Here is an 18014-nt window from a genome sequence, read left to right as displayed (position 1 = left end):
CTTCCTTTCAATATATACAAACAGTATCCATAAATTTCACTTCTAATAGGCTGCATTCATAACAATTTGTACAAAATTTCTTTATTTGTTCTTCATTATAGTCCTACCAACTGTCTAGCCAATAATACAAATATTTTACTTTTCCGTTTTGGTACCAAAACTACCAAAAAACAAAGAAGTACACAGCTAATTATCCTTGTAATTGCTCGTAAATTTAATGAACAAAAAGAGAAACAAACAATATTTTTTTTTATTTTATTTTGTATGCTTTTGAATACTTTTGTTTAAATGTCTATTATATAATATATCAACTGTAATGATGTCTTTTACAGTACAAAGGAGAGAAAAGCAAAAAAAAAATAAATAAAAAGTTTTTGGAAATTTACAAACTAAAAGGAACCCAGCAAAATTTTAAGCAAATGTTTTTAATATAGCTGCAAAAAGCTCTAATAGAATTTTCTAGTTTTGTCCATTAGATAGATAATTAGTGAAACTACTAGAACATGCGACTGTGTATATAAATAGAAACAGCAAGTAGTAGAGAGTCAGTTTATCATAGGGCTGTTAGAATTAACTTCAACTGTGTTATTAGTGTATTTTTAAAGTGTGTGTATTAAAAGAGAGTGACTACTTAAATTGTTGTGTAAATTTAAATAAATAAAGAGTTGTTTCAGCTTAGGGTAGAATTGACTAAGGAATGGAAACGAAACTTCAAGAAACTTCTAGAATCAACAACGAAAAGCTTGTAGCTGAAGTTCAAGAAACTTCTAGAGCCAACAACGAGAATATATAAGCTGATGTTAAAGTAGATGTTCATTTGCTAGATGAAATGGAGGCCAAATTTCAGGAAAGTTCTAAACCAGCAGAGTGGATTCCATTGACAAAAAGATGCACGACTTAGAGAGCTGCCCAGAAATTTCAATAAAGTTCTAAAACTGAAGAGTGGTAGTAAAGGAGGTGTCCGACGTAGTGAGTTGCCTAGACATTTCAGGAAAGTTCTAAAACAGCAGTGTGGACACCATTGGCAAAAAGGTGTCCGACTTAGCGAGCGAGCTAGAAAACCAATCCCAAGATGTTGATAATAAATTGCTCGATCTGGAAATGAAAATGGACCGGCAAGATGTTCGCTGGTCTTCTTCCTAGGACTACAATGTCAGTAAACATTTATCAAACTGTAGCAAGAAAAATAAAATAAACTACACCAAGAAAAACAAAAATAAAATGTTGTTAATGACCTCATTAACAAACATTAAACAGTAAACGAAAATGAAAATGAAAACTTTGTCTTGTTATAAGTTGTATGAAAATGTTCCCAAAAAAAAAAAACTTTACTTTTCTGAAGACTTCGTAATCGTAAGTAAGTATTTATGATTATTTTTTATAGTTATACAGCTCAGTTTTTGCAGTTTAAAACTGTTACAGAGACACACAGGAGTTATGAAGTAATTTGTTTTAGGATGATGAGCTTTAATTATGTCCTTACGGTGTTATGAAATGTCCTGGTAGGTGTGATAATAATGTGGAAGATTTTGTGTAAAACATGGAAGTTGTTTGTTAACGGTGTGTAGCTTTAAACAATAAGATAAAGTTTTTTTAGTAGTTAAATGGAGACATTTGTAATTCATAAAGGGTACTTTAATTGTGATGTCCTTGGAGGTCTTTAGGAAAACTTATTACAAATAATCAGACAACATAAAAATCGGTTAATTCCCAATATAAAATTATAGTACTTTTCAAAACTACATATTTTTAGGTACTTTGGAATAAGCCCTTCTAAGATGCTGTTAGGTAAGCGAATCTATATATATAAATGTCCGTTATAGACTCTAAAACCATCCAATTTATGAGCTCCACACCATTTTCATTAGAAAGGCAAAGGCAAGAAACACCTAAAACTCTGCATTAGGTCCATCCGGTCGATTCATGGAGAAAACTTTCGCATGGGCATATTGACTATGACTAGACTATGACTAGACTATGACTAGACCATGACTAGACTATGACTAGACTATGACTAGACTATGACTAGACTATGACTAGACCATGACTAGACTATGACTAGACTATGACTAGACTATGACTAGACTATGACTAGACTATGACTAGACTATGACTAGACTATGACTAGACTATGACTAGACTATGACTAGACTATGACTAGACTATGACTAGACTATGACTAGACTATGACTAGACTATGACTAGACTATGACTAGACTATGACTAGACTATGACTAGACTATGACTAGACTATGACTAGACTATGACTAGACTATGACTAGACTATGACTAGACTATGACTAGACTATGACTAGACTATGACTAGACTATGACTAGACTATGACTAGACTATGACTAGACTATGACTAGACTATGACTAGACTATGACTAGACTATGACTAGACTATGACTAGACTATGACTAGACTATGACTAGACTATGACTAGACTATGACTAGACTATGACTAGACTATGACTAGACTATGACTAGACTATGACTAGACTATGACTAGACTATGACTAGACTATGACTAGACTATGACTAGACTATGACTAGACTATGACTAGACTATGACTAGACTATGACTAGACTATGACTAGACTATGACTAGACTATGACTAGACTATGACTAGACTATGACTAGACTATGACTAGACTATGACTAGACTATGACTAGACTATGACTAGACTATGACTAGACTATGACTAGACTATGACTAGACTATGACTAGACTATGACTAGACTATGACTAGACTATGACTAGACTATGACTAGACTATGACTAGACTATGACTAGACTATGACTAGACTATGACTAGACTATGACTAGACTATGACTAGACTATGACTAGACTATGACTAGACTATGACTAGACTATGACTAGACTATGACTAGACTATGACTAGACTATGACTAGACTATGACTAGACTATGACTAGAATATGACAAGAATATGACTAGAATATGACTAGACTATGACTAGACTATGACTAGACTATGACTAGACTATGACTAGACTCTGACTAGACTATGACTAGACTATGACTAGACTATGACTAGACTATGACTAGACTCTGACTAGACTATGACTAGACTATGACTAGACTATGACTAGACTATGACTAGACTATGACTAGACTATGACTAGACTATGACTAGACTATGACTAGACTATGACTAGACTCTGACTAGACTATGACTAGACTATGACTAGACTATGACTAGACTATGACTAGAATATGACTAGACTATGACTAGACTATGACTAGACTATGACTAGACTATGACTAGACTATGACTAGACTATGACTAGAATATGACTAGACTATGACTAGAATATGACTAGACTATGACTAGACTATGACTAGACTATGACTAGAATATGACTAGACTATGACTAGACTATGACTAGACTATGACTAGACTATGACTAGAATATGACTAGACTATGACTAGACTATGACTAGACTATGACTAGACTATGACTAGAATATGACTAGAATATGACTAGACTATGACTAGACTATGACTAGAATATGACTAGACTATGACTAGACTATGACTAGACTATGACTAGAATATGACTAGACTATGACTAGACTATGACTAGACTATGACTAGACTATGACTAGACTATGACTAGACTATGACTAGAATATGACTAGAATATGACTAGAATATGACTAGACTATGACTAGACTATGACTAGACTATGACTAGAATATGACTAGACTATGACTAGACTATGACTAGACTATGACTAGACTATGACTAGAATATGACTAGACTATGACTAGACTATGACTAGACTATGACTAGACTATGACTAGAATATGACTAGACTATGACTAGACTATGACTAGACTATGACTAGACTATGACTAGACTATGACTAGACTATGACTAGACTATGACTAGACTATGACTAGACTATGACTAGACTATGACTAGACTATGACTAGACTATGACTAGAATATGACTAGAATATGACTAGACTATGACTAGACTATGACTAGACTATGACTAGACTATGACTAGACTATGACTAGACTATGACTAGACTATGACTAGACTATGACTAGACTATGACTAGACTATGACTAGACTATGACTAGACTATGACTAGACTATGACTAGACTATGACTAGACTATGACTAGACTATGACTAGACTATGACTAGACTATGACTAGACTATGACTAGACTATGACTAGACTATGACTAGACTATGACTAGACTATGACTAGACTATGACTAGACTATGACTAGACTATGACTAGACTATGACTAGACTATGACTAGACTATGACTAGACTATGACTAGACTATGACTAGACTATGACTAGACTATGACTAGACTATGACTAGAATATGACTAGACTATGACTAGACTCTGACTAGACTATGACTAGACTATGACTAGACTATGACTAGACTATGACTAGACTCTGACTAGACTATGACTAGACTATGACTAGACTATGACTAGACTATGACTAGACTCTGACTAGACTATGACTAGACTATGACTAGACTATGACTAGACTATGACTAGACTATGACTAGACTATGACTAGACTATGACTAGACTATGACTAGACTATGACTAGACTATGACTAGACTATGACTAGACTATGACTAGACTCTGACTAGACTATGACTAGACTATGACTAGACTATGACTAGACTATGACTAGAATATGACTAGACTATGACTAGACTATGACTAGACTATGACTAGACTATGACTAGACTATGACTAGACTATGACTAGACTATGACTAGAATATGACTAGACTATGACTAGAATATGACTAGACTATGACTAGACTATGACTAGACTATGACTAGAATATGACTAGACTATGACTAGACTATGACTAGACTATGACTAGACTATGACTAGAATATGACTAGACTATGACTAGACTATGACTAGACTATGACTAGAATATGACTAGAATATGACTAGACTATGACTAGACTATGACTAGAATATGACTAGACTATGACTAGACTATGACTAGACTATGACTAGACTCTGACTAGACTATGACTAGACTATGACTAGACTATGACTAGACTATGACTAGAATATGACTAGACTATGACTAGACTATGACTAGACTATGACTAGACTATGACTAGACTATGACTAGACTATGACTAGAATATGACTAGAATATGACTAGACTATGACTAGACTATGACTAGACTATGACTAGACTATGACTAGAATATGACTAGACTATGACTAGACTATGACTAGACTATGACTAGACTATGACTAGAATATGACTAGACTATGACTAGACTATGACTAGACTATGACTAGACTATGACTAGAATATGACTAGACTATGACTAGACTATGACTAGACTATGACTAGACTATGACTAGACTATGACTAGACTATGACTAGACTATGACTAGACTATGACTAGACTATGACTAGACTATGACTAGACTATGACTAGACTATGACTAGACTATGACTAGACTATGACTAGACTATGACTAGACTATGACTAGACTATGACTAGACTATGACTAGACTATGACTAGACTATGACTAGACTATGACTAGACTATGACTAGACTATGACTAGACTATGACTAGACTATGACTAGACTATGACTAGACTATGACTAGACTATGACTAGACTATGACTAGACTATGACTAGACTATGACTAGACTATGACTAGACTATGACTAGACTATGACTAGACTATGACTAGACTATGACTAGACTATGACTAGACTATGACTAGACTATGACTAGACTATGACTAGACTATGACTAGACTATGACTAGACTATGACTAGACTATGACTAGACTATGACTAGACTATGACTAGACTATGACTAGACTATGACTAGACTATGACTAGACTATGACTAGACTATGACTAGACTATGACTAGACTATGACTAGACTATGACTAGACTATGACTAGACTATGACTAGACTATGACTAGACTATGACTAGACTATGACTAGACTATGACTAGACTATGACTAGACTATGACTAGACTATGACTAGACTATGACTAGACTATGACTAGACTATGACTAGACTATGACTAGACTATGACTAGACTATGACTAGACTATGACTAGACTATGACTAGACTATGACTAGACTATGACTAGACTATGACTAGACTATGACTAGACTATGACTAGACTATGACTAGACTATGACTAGACTATGACTAGACTATGACTAGACTATGACTAGACTATGACTAGACTATGACTAATTTGAAACATAAGTTTCTTTTTTTTAACGAGTAAACAAAATGTTTTTATTTTTATAGCGTAGTAGCACACGCCTGGTACATGCTAGTAAATTATAAGTTGTACAACATCTATAATCAAAATAAACTGTATACCAAACTGATAATCATGGAATTTACTTTATTCATTGCAGTAAAGTATTCGTATACTTAACAGCATCTTAGTAGTATTTATTTACCATAAACATAAAAAATTCCTTAATTTTCTAGTTATTGGTTTGTTCAACATAATGACACAATTGTAACTACTTTAAAACCTTCAAAATTTATTTAATATTAATATATTTTTCTGGCTTTAATCTTTCCAAGGACTTTTTTATTATATCATAAGTCCTTTGGTTTCATATTTAAATACACATTTATCTAGTATATTTATATCCTTCTTTTTTAAATATCCCTTTCAAGCATAAACATTATTTAAGTTTAAGCTAATCATGGATTTTACCTTTTTTTCCTACTACTACTCATACTGAAATGCATGAGAATTGTATTATAGAAAATACAATTGGTTTTAGATTAAATTAGCTCAAGTGGAAAATCTAATTTAGGTTGTTTATACAGCAAATATAAGCCAGTTGCCTGCCACACAGGAAGAGATAAACGGCAAAATAATATGAAAAGAAAAAATAGTATAATAGAATAAACTTTTTAGCTTAGGAGAAATTGAAAAGGAGTAAGAAGGAATTTGTTTCATTAACAAAATGCTAGTTATATAAGCTTTAAGGTTTATAATTTAAAGATAATTTATAGAAAAAATGATTACCATAACCAGCATTAATTTAACACCTTGACAAAATGCATTAAATTATTTTTAGCTAAATATTGATTTATAATCCAGCAGCTTTAAAGGCAGAATATAGGAAGCTTAACATTTCCTCATAATTTCAGTAAATGCTTATGCAAAAGAGATAAACTGAAACCCTTGCGATAGCTAAACCCTTGCATGTAGGTTGTTGGGTAACTAGTTTCAAGTGCTATCGGGTTGCTTTAAGGGAAATGTGTTTATGAAAATGACATTTCATGTGTTTGAAATTATTGATTATAATTGTTATATATTTATTTAATTTTAAAGCTTAAGGGTATTATTGTATTAAAATTATCTACAGAGTGTTAAGGGAATTGTATTGGGTAATTAAAATTTGTTTAAAAATAGCAAATTATAACACGATGATAATTAAATACAAATTTAAAACCAAATGTTTACAAAGTTTTTTGTTACAAAATGGCAACAATATTGTAAAGTATTTCATAAATAATATGAATATCACAAAAAAGCAGAAAGCTGAGCTGAACTAGAACAGAACTAGAACAGAACTAGAACAGAACTAGAACAGAACTAGAACAGAACTAGAACAGAACTAGAACAGAACTAGAACAGAACTAGAACAGAACTAGAACAGAACTAGAACAGAACTAGAACAGAACTAGAACAGAACTAGAACAGAACTAGAACAGAACTAGAACAGAACTAGAACAGAACTAGAACAGAACTAGAACAGAACTAGAACAGAACTAGAACAGAACTAGAACAGAACTAGAACAGAACTAGAACAGAACTAGAACAGAACTAGAACAGAACTAGAACAGAACTAGAACAGAACTAGAACAGAACTAGAACAGAACTAGAACAGAACTAGAACAGAACTAGAACAGAACTAGAACAGAACTAGAACAGAACTAGAACAGAACTAGAACAGAACTAGAACAGAACTAGAACAGAACTAGAACAGAACTAGAACAGAACTAGAACAGAACTAGAACAGAACTAGAACAGAACTAGAACAGAACTAGAACAGAACTAGAACAGAACTAGAACAGAACTAGAACAGAACTAGAACAGAACTAGAACAGAACTAGAACAGAACTAGAACAGAACTAGAACAGAACTAGAACAGAACTAGAACAGAACTAGAACAGAACTAGAACAGAACTAGAACAGAACTAGAACAGAACTAGAACAGAACTAGAACAGAACTAGAACAGAACTAGAACAGAACTAGAACAGAACTAGAACAGAACTAGAACAGAACTAGAACAGAACTAGAACAGAACTAGAACAGAACTAGAACAGAACTAGAACAGAACTAGAACAGAACTAGAACAGAACTAGAACAGAACTAGAACAGAACTAGAACAGAACTAGAACAGAACTAGAACAGAACTAGAACAGAACTAGAACAGAACTAGAACAGAACTAGAACAGAACTAGAACAGAACTAGAACAGAACTAGAACAGAACTAGAACAGAACTAGAACAGAACTAGAACAGAACTAGAACAGAACTAGAACAGAACTAGAACAGAACTAGAACAGAACTAGAACAGAACTAGAACAGAACTAGAACAGAACTAGAACAGAACAGAACAGAACTAGAACAGAACTAGAACAGATCTAGAACAGAACTAGAACAGAACTAGAACAGAACAGAACAGAACAGAACAGAACAGAACAGAACTAGAACAGAACTAGAACAGAACAGAACAAGAACAGAACTAGAACAGAACAGAACTAGAACAGAACTAGAACAGAACTAGAACAGAACAGAACAGAACTAGAACAGAACTAGAACAGAACTAGAACAGAACTAGAACAGAACTAGAACAGAACTAGAACAGAACTAGAACAGAACTAGAACAGAACTAGAACAGAACTAGAACAGAACTAGAACAGAACTAGAACAGAACTAGAACAGAACTAGAACAGAACTAGAACAGAACTAGAACAGAACTAGAACAGAACTAGAACAGAACTAGAACAGAACTAGAACAGAACTAGAACAGAACTAGAACAGAACTAGAACAGAACTAGAACAGAACTAGAACAGAACTAGAACAGAACTAGAACAGAACTAGAACAGAACTAGAACAGAACTAGAACAGAACTAGAACAGAACTAGAACAGAACTAGAACAGAACTAGAACAGAACTAGAACAGAACTAGAACAGAACTAGAACAGAACTAGAACAGAACTAGAACAGAACTAGAACAGAACTAGAACAGAACTAGAACAGAACTAGAACAGAACAGAACTAGAACAGAACTAGAACAGAACTAGAACAGAACTAGAACAGAACTAGAACAGAACTAGAACAGAACTAGAACAGAACTAGAACAGAACTAGAACAGAACTAGAACAGAACTAGAACAGAACTAGAACAGAACTAGAACAGAACTAGAACAGAACTAGAACAGAACTAGAACAGAACTAGAACAGAACTAGAACAGAACTAGAACAGAACTAGAACAGAACTAGAACAGAACTAGAACAGAACTAGAACAGAACTAGAACAGAACTAGAACAGAACTAGAACAGAACTAGAACAGAACTAGAACAGAACTAGAACAGAACTAGAACAGAACTAGAACAGAACTAGAACAGAACTAGAACAGAACTAGAACAGAACTAGAACAGAACTAGAACAGAACTAGAACAGAACTAGAACAGAACTAGAACAGAACTAGAACAGAACTAGAACAGAACTAGAACAGAACTAGAACAGAACTAGAACAGAACTAGAACAGAACTAGAACAGAACTAGAACAGAACTAGAACAGAACTAGAACAGAACTAGAACAGAACTAGAACAGAACTAGAACAGAACTAGAACAGAACTAGAACAGAACTAGAACAGAACTAGAACAGAACTAGAACAGAACTAGAACAGAACTAGAACAGAACTAGAACAGAACTAGAACAGAACTAGAACAGAACTAGAACAGAACTAGAACAGAACTAGAACAGAACTAGAACAGAACTAGAACAGAACTAGAACAGAACTAGAACAGAACTAGAACAGAACTAGAACAGAACTAGAACAGAACTAGAACAGAACTAGAACAGAACTAGAACAGAACTAGAACAGAACTAGAACAGAACTAGAACAGAACTAGAACAGAACTAGAACAGAACTAGAACAGAACTAGAACAGAACTAGAACAGAACTAGAACAGAACTAGAACAGAACTAGAACAGAACTAGAACAGAACTAGAACAGAACTAGAACAGAACTAGAACAGAACTAGAACAGAACTAGAACAGAACTAGAACAGAACTAGAACAGAACTAGAACAGAACTAGAACAGAACTAGAACAGAACTAGAACAGAACTAGAACAGAACTAGAACAGAACTAGAACAGAACTAGAACAGAACTAGAACAGAACTAGAACAGAACTAGAACAGAACTAGAACAGAACTAGAACAGAACTAGAACAGAACTAGAACAGAACTAGAACAGAACTAGAACAGAACTAGAACAGAACTAGAACAGAACTAGAACAGAACTAGAACAGAACTAGAACAGAACTAGAACAGAACTAGAACAGAACTAGAACAGAACTAGAACAGAACTAGAACAGAACTAGAACAGAACTAGAACAGAACTAGAACAGAACTAGAACAGAACTAGAACAGAACTAGAACAGAACTAGAACAGAACTAGAACAGAACTAGAACAGAACTAGAACAGAACTAGAACAGAACTAGAACAGAACTAGAACAGAACTAGAACAGAACTAGAACAGAACTAGAACAGAACTAGAACAGAACTAGAACAGAACTAGAACAGAACTAGAACAGAACTAGAACAGAACTAGAACAGAACTAGAACAGAACTAGAACAGAACTAGAACAGAACTAGAACAGAACTAGAACAGAACTAGAACAGAACTAGAACAGAACAGAACTAGAACAGAACTAGAACAGAACTAGAACAGAACAGAACTAGAACAGAACTAGAACAGAACTAGAACAGAACTAGAACAGAACTAGAACAGAACAGAACAGAACAGAACAGAACAGAACAGAACAGAACAGAACAGAACAGAACAGAACAGAACAGAACAGAACAGAACTAGAACAGAACTAGAACAGAACTAGAACAGAACTAGAACAGAACAGAACAGAACTAGAACAGAACTAGAACAGAACTAGAACAGAACTAGAACAGAACAGAACAGAACTGAACTAGAACAGAACTAGAACAGAACAGAACTAGAACAGAACTAGAACAGAACAGAACTAGAACAGAACTAGAACAGAACTAGAACAGAACTAGAACAGAACTAGAACAGAACTAGAACAGAACTAGAACAGAACTAGAACAGAACTAGAACAGAACTAGAACAGAACTAGAACAGAACTAGAACAGAACTAGAACAGAACTAGAACAGAACTAGAACAGAACTAGAACAGAACTAGAACAGAACTAGAACAGAACTAGAACAGAACTAGAACAGAACTAGAACAGAACTAGAACAGAACTAGAACAGAACTAGAACAGAACTAGAACAGAACTAGAACAGAACTAGAACAGAACTAGAACAGAACTAGAACAGAACTAGAACAGAACTAGAACAGAACTAGAACAGAACTAGAACAGAACTAGAACAGAACTAGAACAGAACTAGAACAGAACTAGAACAGAACTAGAACAGAACTAGAACAGAACTAGAACAGAACTAGAACAGAACTAGAACAGAACTAGAACAGAACTAGAACAGAACTAGAACAGAACTAGAACAGAACTAGAACAGAACTAGAACAGAACTAGAACAGAACTAGAACAGAACTAGAACAGAACTAGAACAGAACTAGAACAGAACTAGAACAGAACTAGAACAGAACTAGAACAGAACTAGAACAGAACTAGAACAGAACTAGAACAGAACTAGAACAGAACTAGAACAGAACTAGAACAGAACTAGAACAGAACTAGAACAGAACTAGAACAGAACTAGAACAGAACTAGAACAGAACTAGAACAGAACTAGAACAGAACTAGAACAGAACTAGAACAGAACTAGAACAGAACTAGAACAGAACTAGAACAGAACTAGAACAGAACTAGAACAGAACTAGAACAGAACTAGAACAGAACTAGAACAGAACTAGAACAGAACTAGAACAGAACTAGAACAGAACTAGAACAGAACTAGAACAGAACTAGAACAGAACTAGAACAGAACTAGAACAGAACTAGAACAGAACTAGAACAGAACTAGAACAGAACTAGAACAGAACTAGAACAGAACTAGAACAGAACTAGAACAGAACTAGAACAGAACTAGAACAGAACTAGAACAGAACTAGAACAGAACTAGAACAGAACTAGAACAGAACTAGAACAGAACTAGAACAGAACTAGAACAGAACTAGAACAGAACTAGAACAGAACTAGAACAGAACTAGAACAGAACTAGAACAGAACTAGAACAGAACTAGAACAGAACTAGAACAGAACTAGAACAGAACTAGAACAGAACTAGAACAGAACTAGAACAGAACTAGAACAGAACTAGAACAGAACTAGAACAGAACTAGAACAGAACTAGAACAGAACTAGAACAGAACTAGAACAGAACTAGAACAGAACAGAACTAGAACAGAACTAGAACAGAACTAGAACAGAACTAGAACAGAACTAGAACAGAACTAGAACAGAACTAGAACAGAACTAGAACAGAACTAGAACAGAACTAGAACAGAACTAGAACAGAACTAGAACAGAACTAGAACAGAACTAGAACAGAACTAGAACAGAACTAGAACAGAACTAGAACAGAACTAGAACAGAACTAGAACAGAACTAGAACAGAACTAGAACAGAACTAGAACAGAACTAGAACAGAACTAGAACAGAACTAGAACAGAACTAGAACAGAACTAGAACAGAACTAGAACAGAACTAGAACAGAACTAGAACAGAACTAGAACAGAACTAGAACAGAACTAGAACAGAACTAGAACAGAACTAGAACAGAACTAGAACAGAACTAGAACAGAACTAGAACAGAACTAGAACAGAACTAGAACAGAACTAGAACAGAACTAGAACAGAACTAGAACAGAACTAGAACAGAACTAGAACAGAACTAGAACAGAACTAGAACAGAACTAGAACAGAACTAGAACAGAACTAGAACAGAACTAGAACAGAACTAGAACAGAACTAGAACAGAACTAGAACAGAACTAGAACAGAACTAGAACAGAACTAGAACAGAACTAGAACAGAACTAGAACAGAACTAGAACAGAACTAGAACAGAACTAGAACAGAACTAGAACAGAACTAGAACAGAACTAGAACAGAACTAGAACAGAACTAGAACAGAACTAGAACAGAACTAGAACAGAACTAGAACAGAACTAGAACAGAACTAGAACAGAACTAGAACAGAACTAGAACAGAACTAGAACAGAACAGAACTAGAACAGAACTAGAACAGAACTAGAACAGAACTAGAACAGAACAGAACAGAACAGAACAGAACAGAACAGAACAGAACAGAACTAGAACAGAACTAGAACAGAACAGAACAAGAACAGAACTAGAACAGAACAGAACTAGAACAGAACTAGAACAGAACAGAACTAGAACAGAACTAGATTGTTTCTAAATTGTTTATATTGCAGTTCATATTCTTTATTTCTTCTATTATTCAACCATTTTTTATAAAGTTTATCCCGTTTTTCACAGCACAATATTAGCTCATTGTTTATCCACGGATTTGTTTTTCTTGTTTTTTGTCGTTTTGCCACTATTGCAGATTTTGCGTATATATCACGGAACTTTTCATTAAAGATATTAAACAGATCATTTACATTATTATGAGTATTTATTAAATTGCACCAATTTGTTTCGTTTATTAATGTATCTACTTTTTTATTATTTATTAATGTTTTTTCAAAAAAAAGGTTTGGGTCTCCCTGGGAACCCGTAAAACAAGTAGGCAATCTCTGATTGTTTATATTATTGTGTTCTCTTTCATCATCTTCTACACAACAGAGAATACTGTAGTGGTCAGCTATTGTTGTTGTAATTACTGCTGCATAACCTGATGATTTATTTTTGTTGTCTCTTACAAAGCAGTGATCAATGCATGTACGTGTGTTTGTTTGTGCATTTTCACGTGTGCTCTCATTTATGACACTCTCTAAACCATTGGACATCATCATATCGATGTATTTTTTTGTTGTTAAATTGTTTTTTAATGTATCAATGTTTATGTCTCCTATTATTACAATTTCTTGTTTTCTTTTTATTGTGTTTATTACTTCGTCGAGCTCAGAGATAAATGCGTTTACATTGGTCGATGGGGGACGGTATACAGATAGAAGTGTGAGGGGTCTATTGTTTAGGATTACATCAATTTTTAACATTTCGAAGGAGTTTGTATATGTGTTGTTGGTATTAAAAGTTAAATGTTCTTTGACGTACACCGCAATACCTCCGCCAGAACCTTCTCTATTTATGAAAAGAGAGTTGAAACCATTTATTTTGTAAAAATTTGTTTCATTATCATGAATGTTCGTTTCGACAAGAACAATAATTTTTAATTTGTTTATTATGTTGTGTATTGTAGCAAGAAAAGAATTGAAATGTTTGCGGATTGAGCGTATATTCATGTGTAGAATTGTTAGTGGATAACTTAAGTATTTTTGATCAATTTGGTTGAAGCGTTTATGTTTTTCTTGTTTGAAGTTCATATTTATGTTTAATATTAATATAAAAAATAATAAGGATTTGAAAAAGAAAATAATTTTGTTTAAATAAAGTTTGCTTTTATAAAGAATTTAATTTTTTATTTATTTTTTAAATTGTTGATGCAATCAGTTCAATATCTGATGCATTAAATATTATGATGGGATTTGAAATTTCATTTTTTTTGGCGTAAATATTTCCATTTTTAATCCAAACATATCTCCAATTTGAATCCTTGGCTTTTGTTTTGGCCAACCATAGCAGACGCCGTTTATAAGGGGTTAGGTGTTCATTAACATATATAAATTTGTTGTTGGTATCTTCGTTTATTAAACTAGAATCAACTCTGTGGCGATTTATTTTTGTTAGTAGCTCTCTTTTTTTATTGAGAGAAATAAATTCAACAATAACCTTTTGCGATTTCTTTATAGTATAAGAATTGCTTATATCGCTATCATTTATCTCGACATTTAACGAATTGGCAATCTTTTTAACAACGTCATTCGGGTGCATATTTTTGTTTGTTACATTTTTTATTTCAATGTTTTTATTTAGGAGTTGTTGTTCTAGATCATTGATACGCTTATCCATCTCATTTATTTGTTTTTCCTTTTCTTTGTTGCTTTCGCAAAGCTCACTTACTTGAGAGGTGAGAGTTGTAATGGAGTTGGTTATTGTTGTAATAGCTGTTTGTAGATTTGTGTTCATTTGAGTATTGTTTTCGATTATTGTTTTTGCAAGTTCTTGCATTGTGGTTTTTATGTCGTTTATGTCGGTTTTCATGGACGAAACATCTGTTTTGAATTCCTTGACGTCAGCTTTAACCATATAAACACTATTATTTACATCGTTTAGAGATAAAGAGTTCTTAAAGCGTTTGGCTTCATCATTCTCTTCATTTTCATCATCTCTTTGTTGTTTTTGGTTTGCTTGTAATGAGCAATCATCAACTATAATGTGATATGAGTTGTTGCTACTGGTGGATCCCTTGCGGGGCTTGCATTTTTGGCACTTCCAATCGGCTCTCCGCTCAGTATTCATTGTAGCATATGTTTTCTCCGAAAGGGGACAGCAAGTAGAGAAATGATATTGGGAATTACAAGAGTAACATTTTACGTATTTTGTTGGTAGGATTGTGTTACATTGTCCACAGACACTCATTTTTTTATTCTTTTTTGTGTTTTATTCTTTTAAATTTTAAAGATTTGTATGTTTTATTTAGGGTTTTGTTTATTAACACAAATAGCACGACAATTTTAAAAATATTTGTACTGTTTTTTTTAATATTTAATAGAAAATTGTTTGATATATTAGAATATGTTGGTTTAAAGTTTATTTTGGCGCTTTATCACTGTTAATTTAGACACTTTGTGGAGCAAGTTAAAAAATCGACTGTTCGCAATGAAAAACAAAACTAGAACAGAACTAGAACAGAACTAGAACAGAACTAGAACAGAACTAGAACAGAACTAGAACAGAACTAGAACAGAACTAGAACAGAACTAGAACAGAACTAGAACAGAACTAGAACAGAACTAGAACAGAACAGAACTAGAACAGAACAGAACTAGAACAGAACAGAACTAGAACAGAACTAGAACAGAACTAGAACAGAACTAGAACAGAACTAGAACAGAACTAGAACAGAACTAGAACAGAACTAGAACAGAACTAGAACAGAACTAGAACAGAACTAGAACAGAACTAGAACAGAACTAGAACAGAACTAGAACAGAACTAGAACAGAACTAGAACAGAACTAGAACAGAACTAGAACAGAACTAGAACAGAACTAGAACAGAACTAGAACAGAACTAGAACAGAACTAGAACAGAACTAGAACAGAACTAGAACAGAACTAGAACAGAACTAGAACAGAACTAGAACAGAACTAGAACAGAACTAGAACAGAACTAGAACAGAACTAGAACAGAACTAGAACAGAACTAGAACAGAACTAGAACAGAACTAGAACAGAACTAGAACAGAACTAGAACAGAACTAGAACAGAACTAGAACAGAACTAGAACAGAACTAGAACAGAACTAGAACAGAACTAGAACAGAACTAGAACAGAACTAGAACAGAACTAGAACAGAACTAGAACAGAACTAGAACAGAACTAGAACAGAACTAGAACAGAACTAGAACAGAACTAGAACAGAACTAGAACAGAACTAGAACAGAACTAGAACAGAACTAGAACAGAACTAGAACAGAACTAGAACAGAACTAGAACAGAACTAGAACAGAACTAGAACAGAACTAGAACAGAACTAGAACAGAACTAGAACAGAACTAGAACAGAACTAGAACAGAACTAGAACAGAACTAGAACAGAACTAGAACAGAACTAGAACAGAACTAGAACAGAACTAGAACAGAACTAGAACAGAACTAGAACAGAACTAGAACAGAACTAGAACAGAACTAGAACAGAACTAGAACAGAACTAGAACAGAACTAGAACAGAACTAGAACAGAACTAGAACAGAACTAGAACAGAACTAGAACAGAACTAGAACAGAACTAGAACAGAACTAGAACAGAACTAGAACAGAACTAGAACAGAACTAGAACAGAACTAGAACAGAACTAGAACAGAACTAGAACAGAACTAGAACAGAACTAGAACAGAACTAGAACAGAACTAGAACAGAACTAGAACAGAACTAGAACAGAACTAGAACAATACTAGAACAGAACTAGAACAGAACTAGAACAGAACTAGAACAGAACTAGAACTAGAACAGAACTAGAACAATACTAGAACAGAACTAGAACAGAACTAGAACAGAACTAGAACAGAACTAGAACAGAACTAGAACAGAACTAGAACAGAACTAGAACAGAACTAGAACAGAACTAGAACAGAACTAGAACAGAACTAGAACAGAACTAGAACAGAACTAGAACAGAACTAGAACAGAACTAGAACAGAACTAGAACAGAACTAGAACAGAACTAGAACAGAACTAGAACAGAACTAGAACAGAACTAGAACAGAACTAGAACAGAACTAGAACAGAACTAGAACAGAACTAGAACAGAACTAGAACAGAACTAGAACAGAACTAGAACAGAACTAGAACAGAACTAGAACAGAACTAGAACAGAACTAGAACAGAACTAGAACAGAACTAGAACAGAACTAGAACAGAACTAGAACAGAACTAGAACAGAACTAGAACAGAACTAGAACAGAACTAGAACAGAACTA

At 34.0% G+C, this 18014-nt stretch overlaps 1 protein-coding gene across 1 annotated transcript; it reads right to left on the bottom strand.

Moving 5' to 3' along the window:
* Positions 1-14905: 14905 nt before the first annotated feature.
* LOC135958667 (putative leucine-rich repeat-containing protein DDB_G0290503) lies at positions 14906-15835 on the bottom strand. Its single transcript, XM_065509559.1, has one exon. The coding sequence runs from the start codon at positions 15833-15835 to the stop codon at positions 14906-14908; it is 930 nt and encodes a 309-aa protein (XP_065365631.1).
* Between the last annotated feature and the right edge of the window lie 2179 nt (positions 15836-18014).

This window comes from Calliphora vicina, chromosome 4 (genome assembly GCF_958450345.1).
Source record: "Calliphora vicina chromosome 4, idCalVici1.1, whole genome shotgun sequence".
Lineage (NCBI taxonomy): Eukaryota > Metazoa > Arthropoda > Insecta > Diptera > Calliphoridae > Calliphora > Calliphora vicina.
Note: the sequence above shows the minus strand (reverse complement) of the source record. Positions and strands in the feature narration are given on the sequence as shown.

Excerpts from the sequence above, each read along its gene's own strand:
- LOC135958667 (XM_065509559.1), bottom strand. The coding sequence starts at position 15,835 with ATGAATACTGAGCGGAGAGCCGATTGGAAGTGCCAAAAATGCAAGCCC.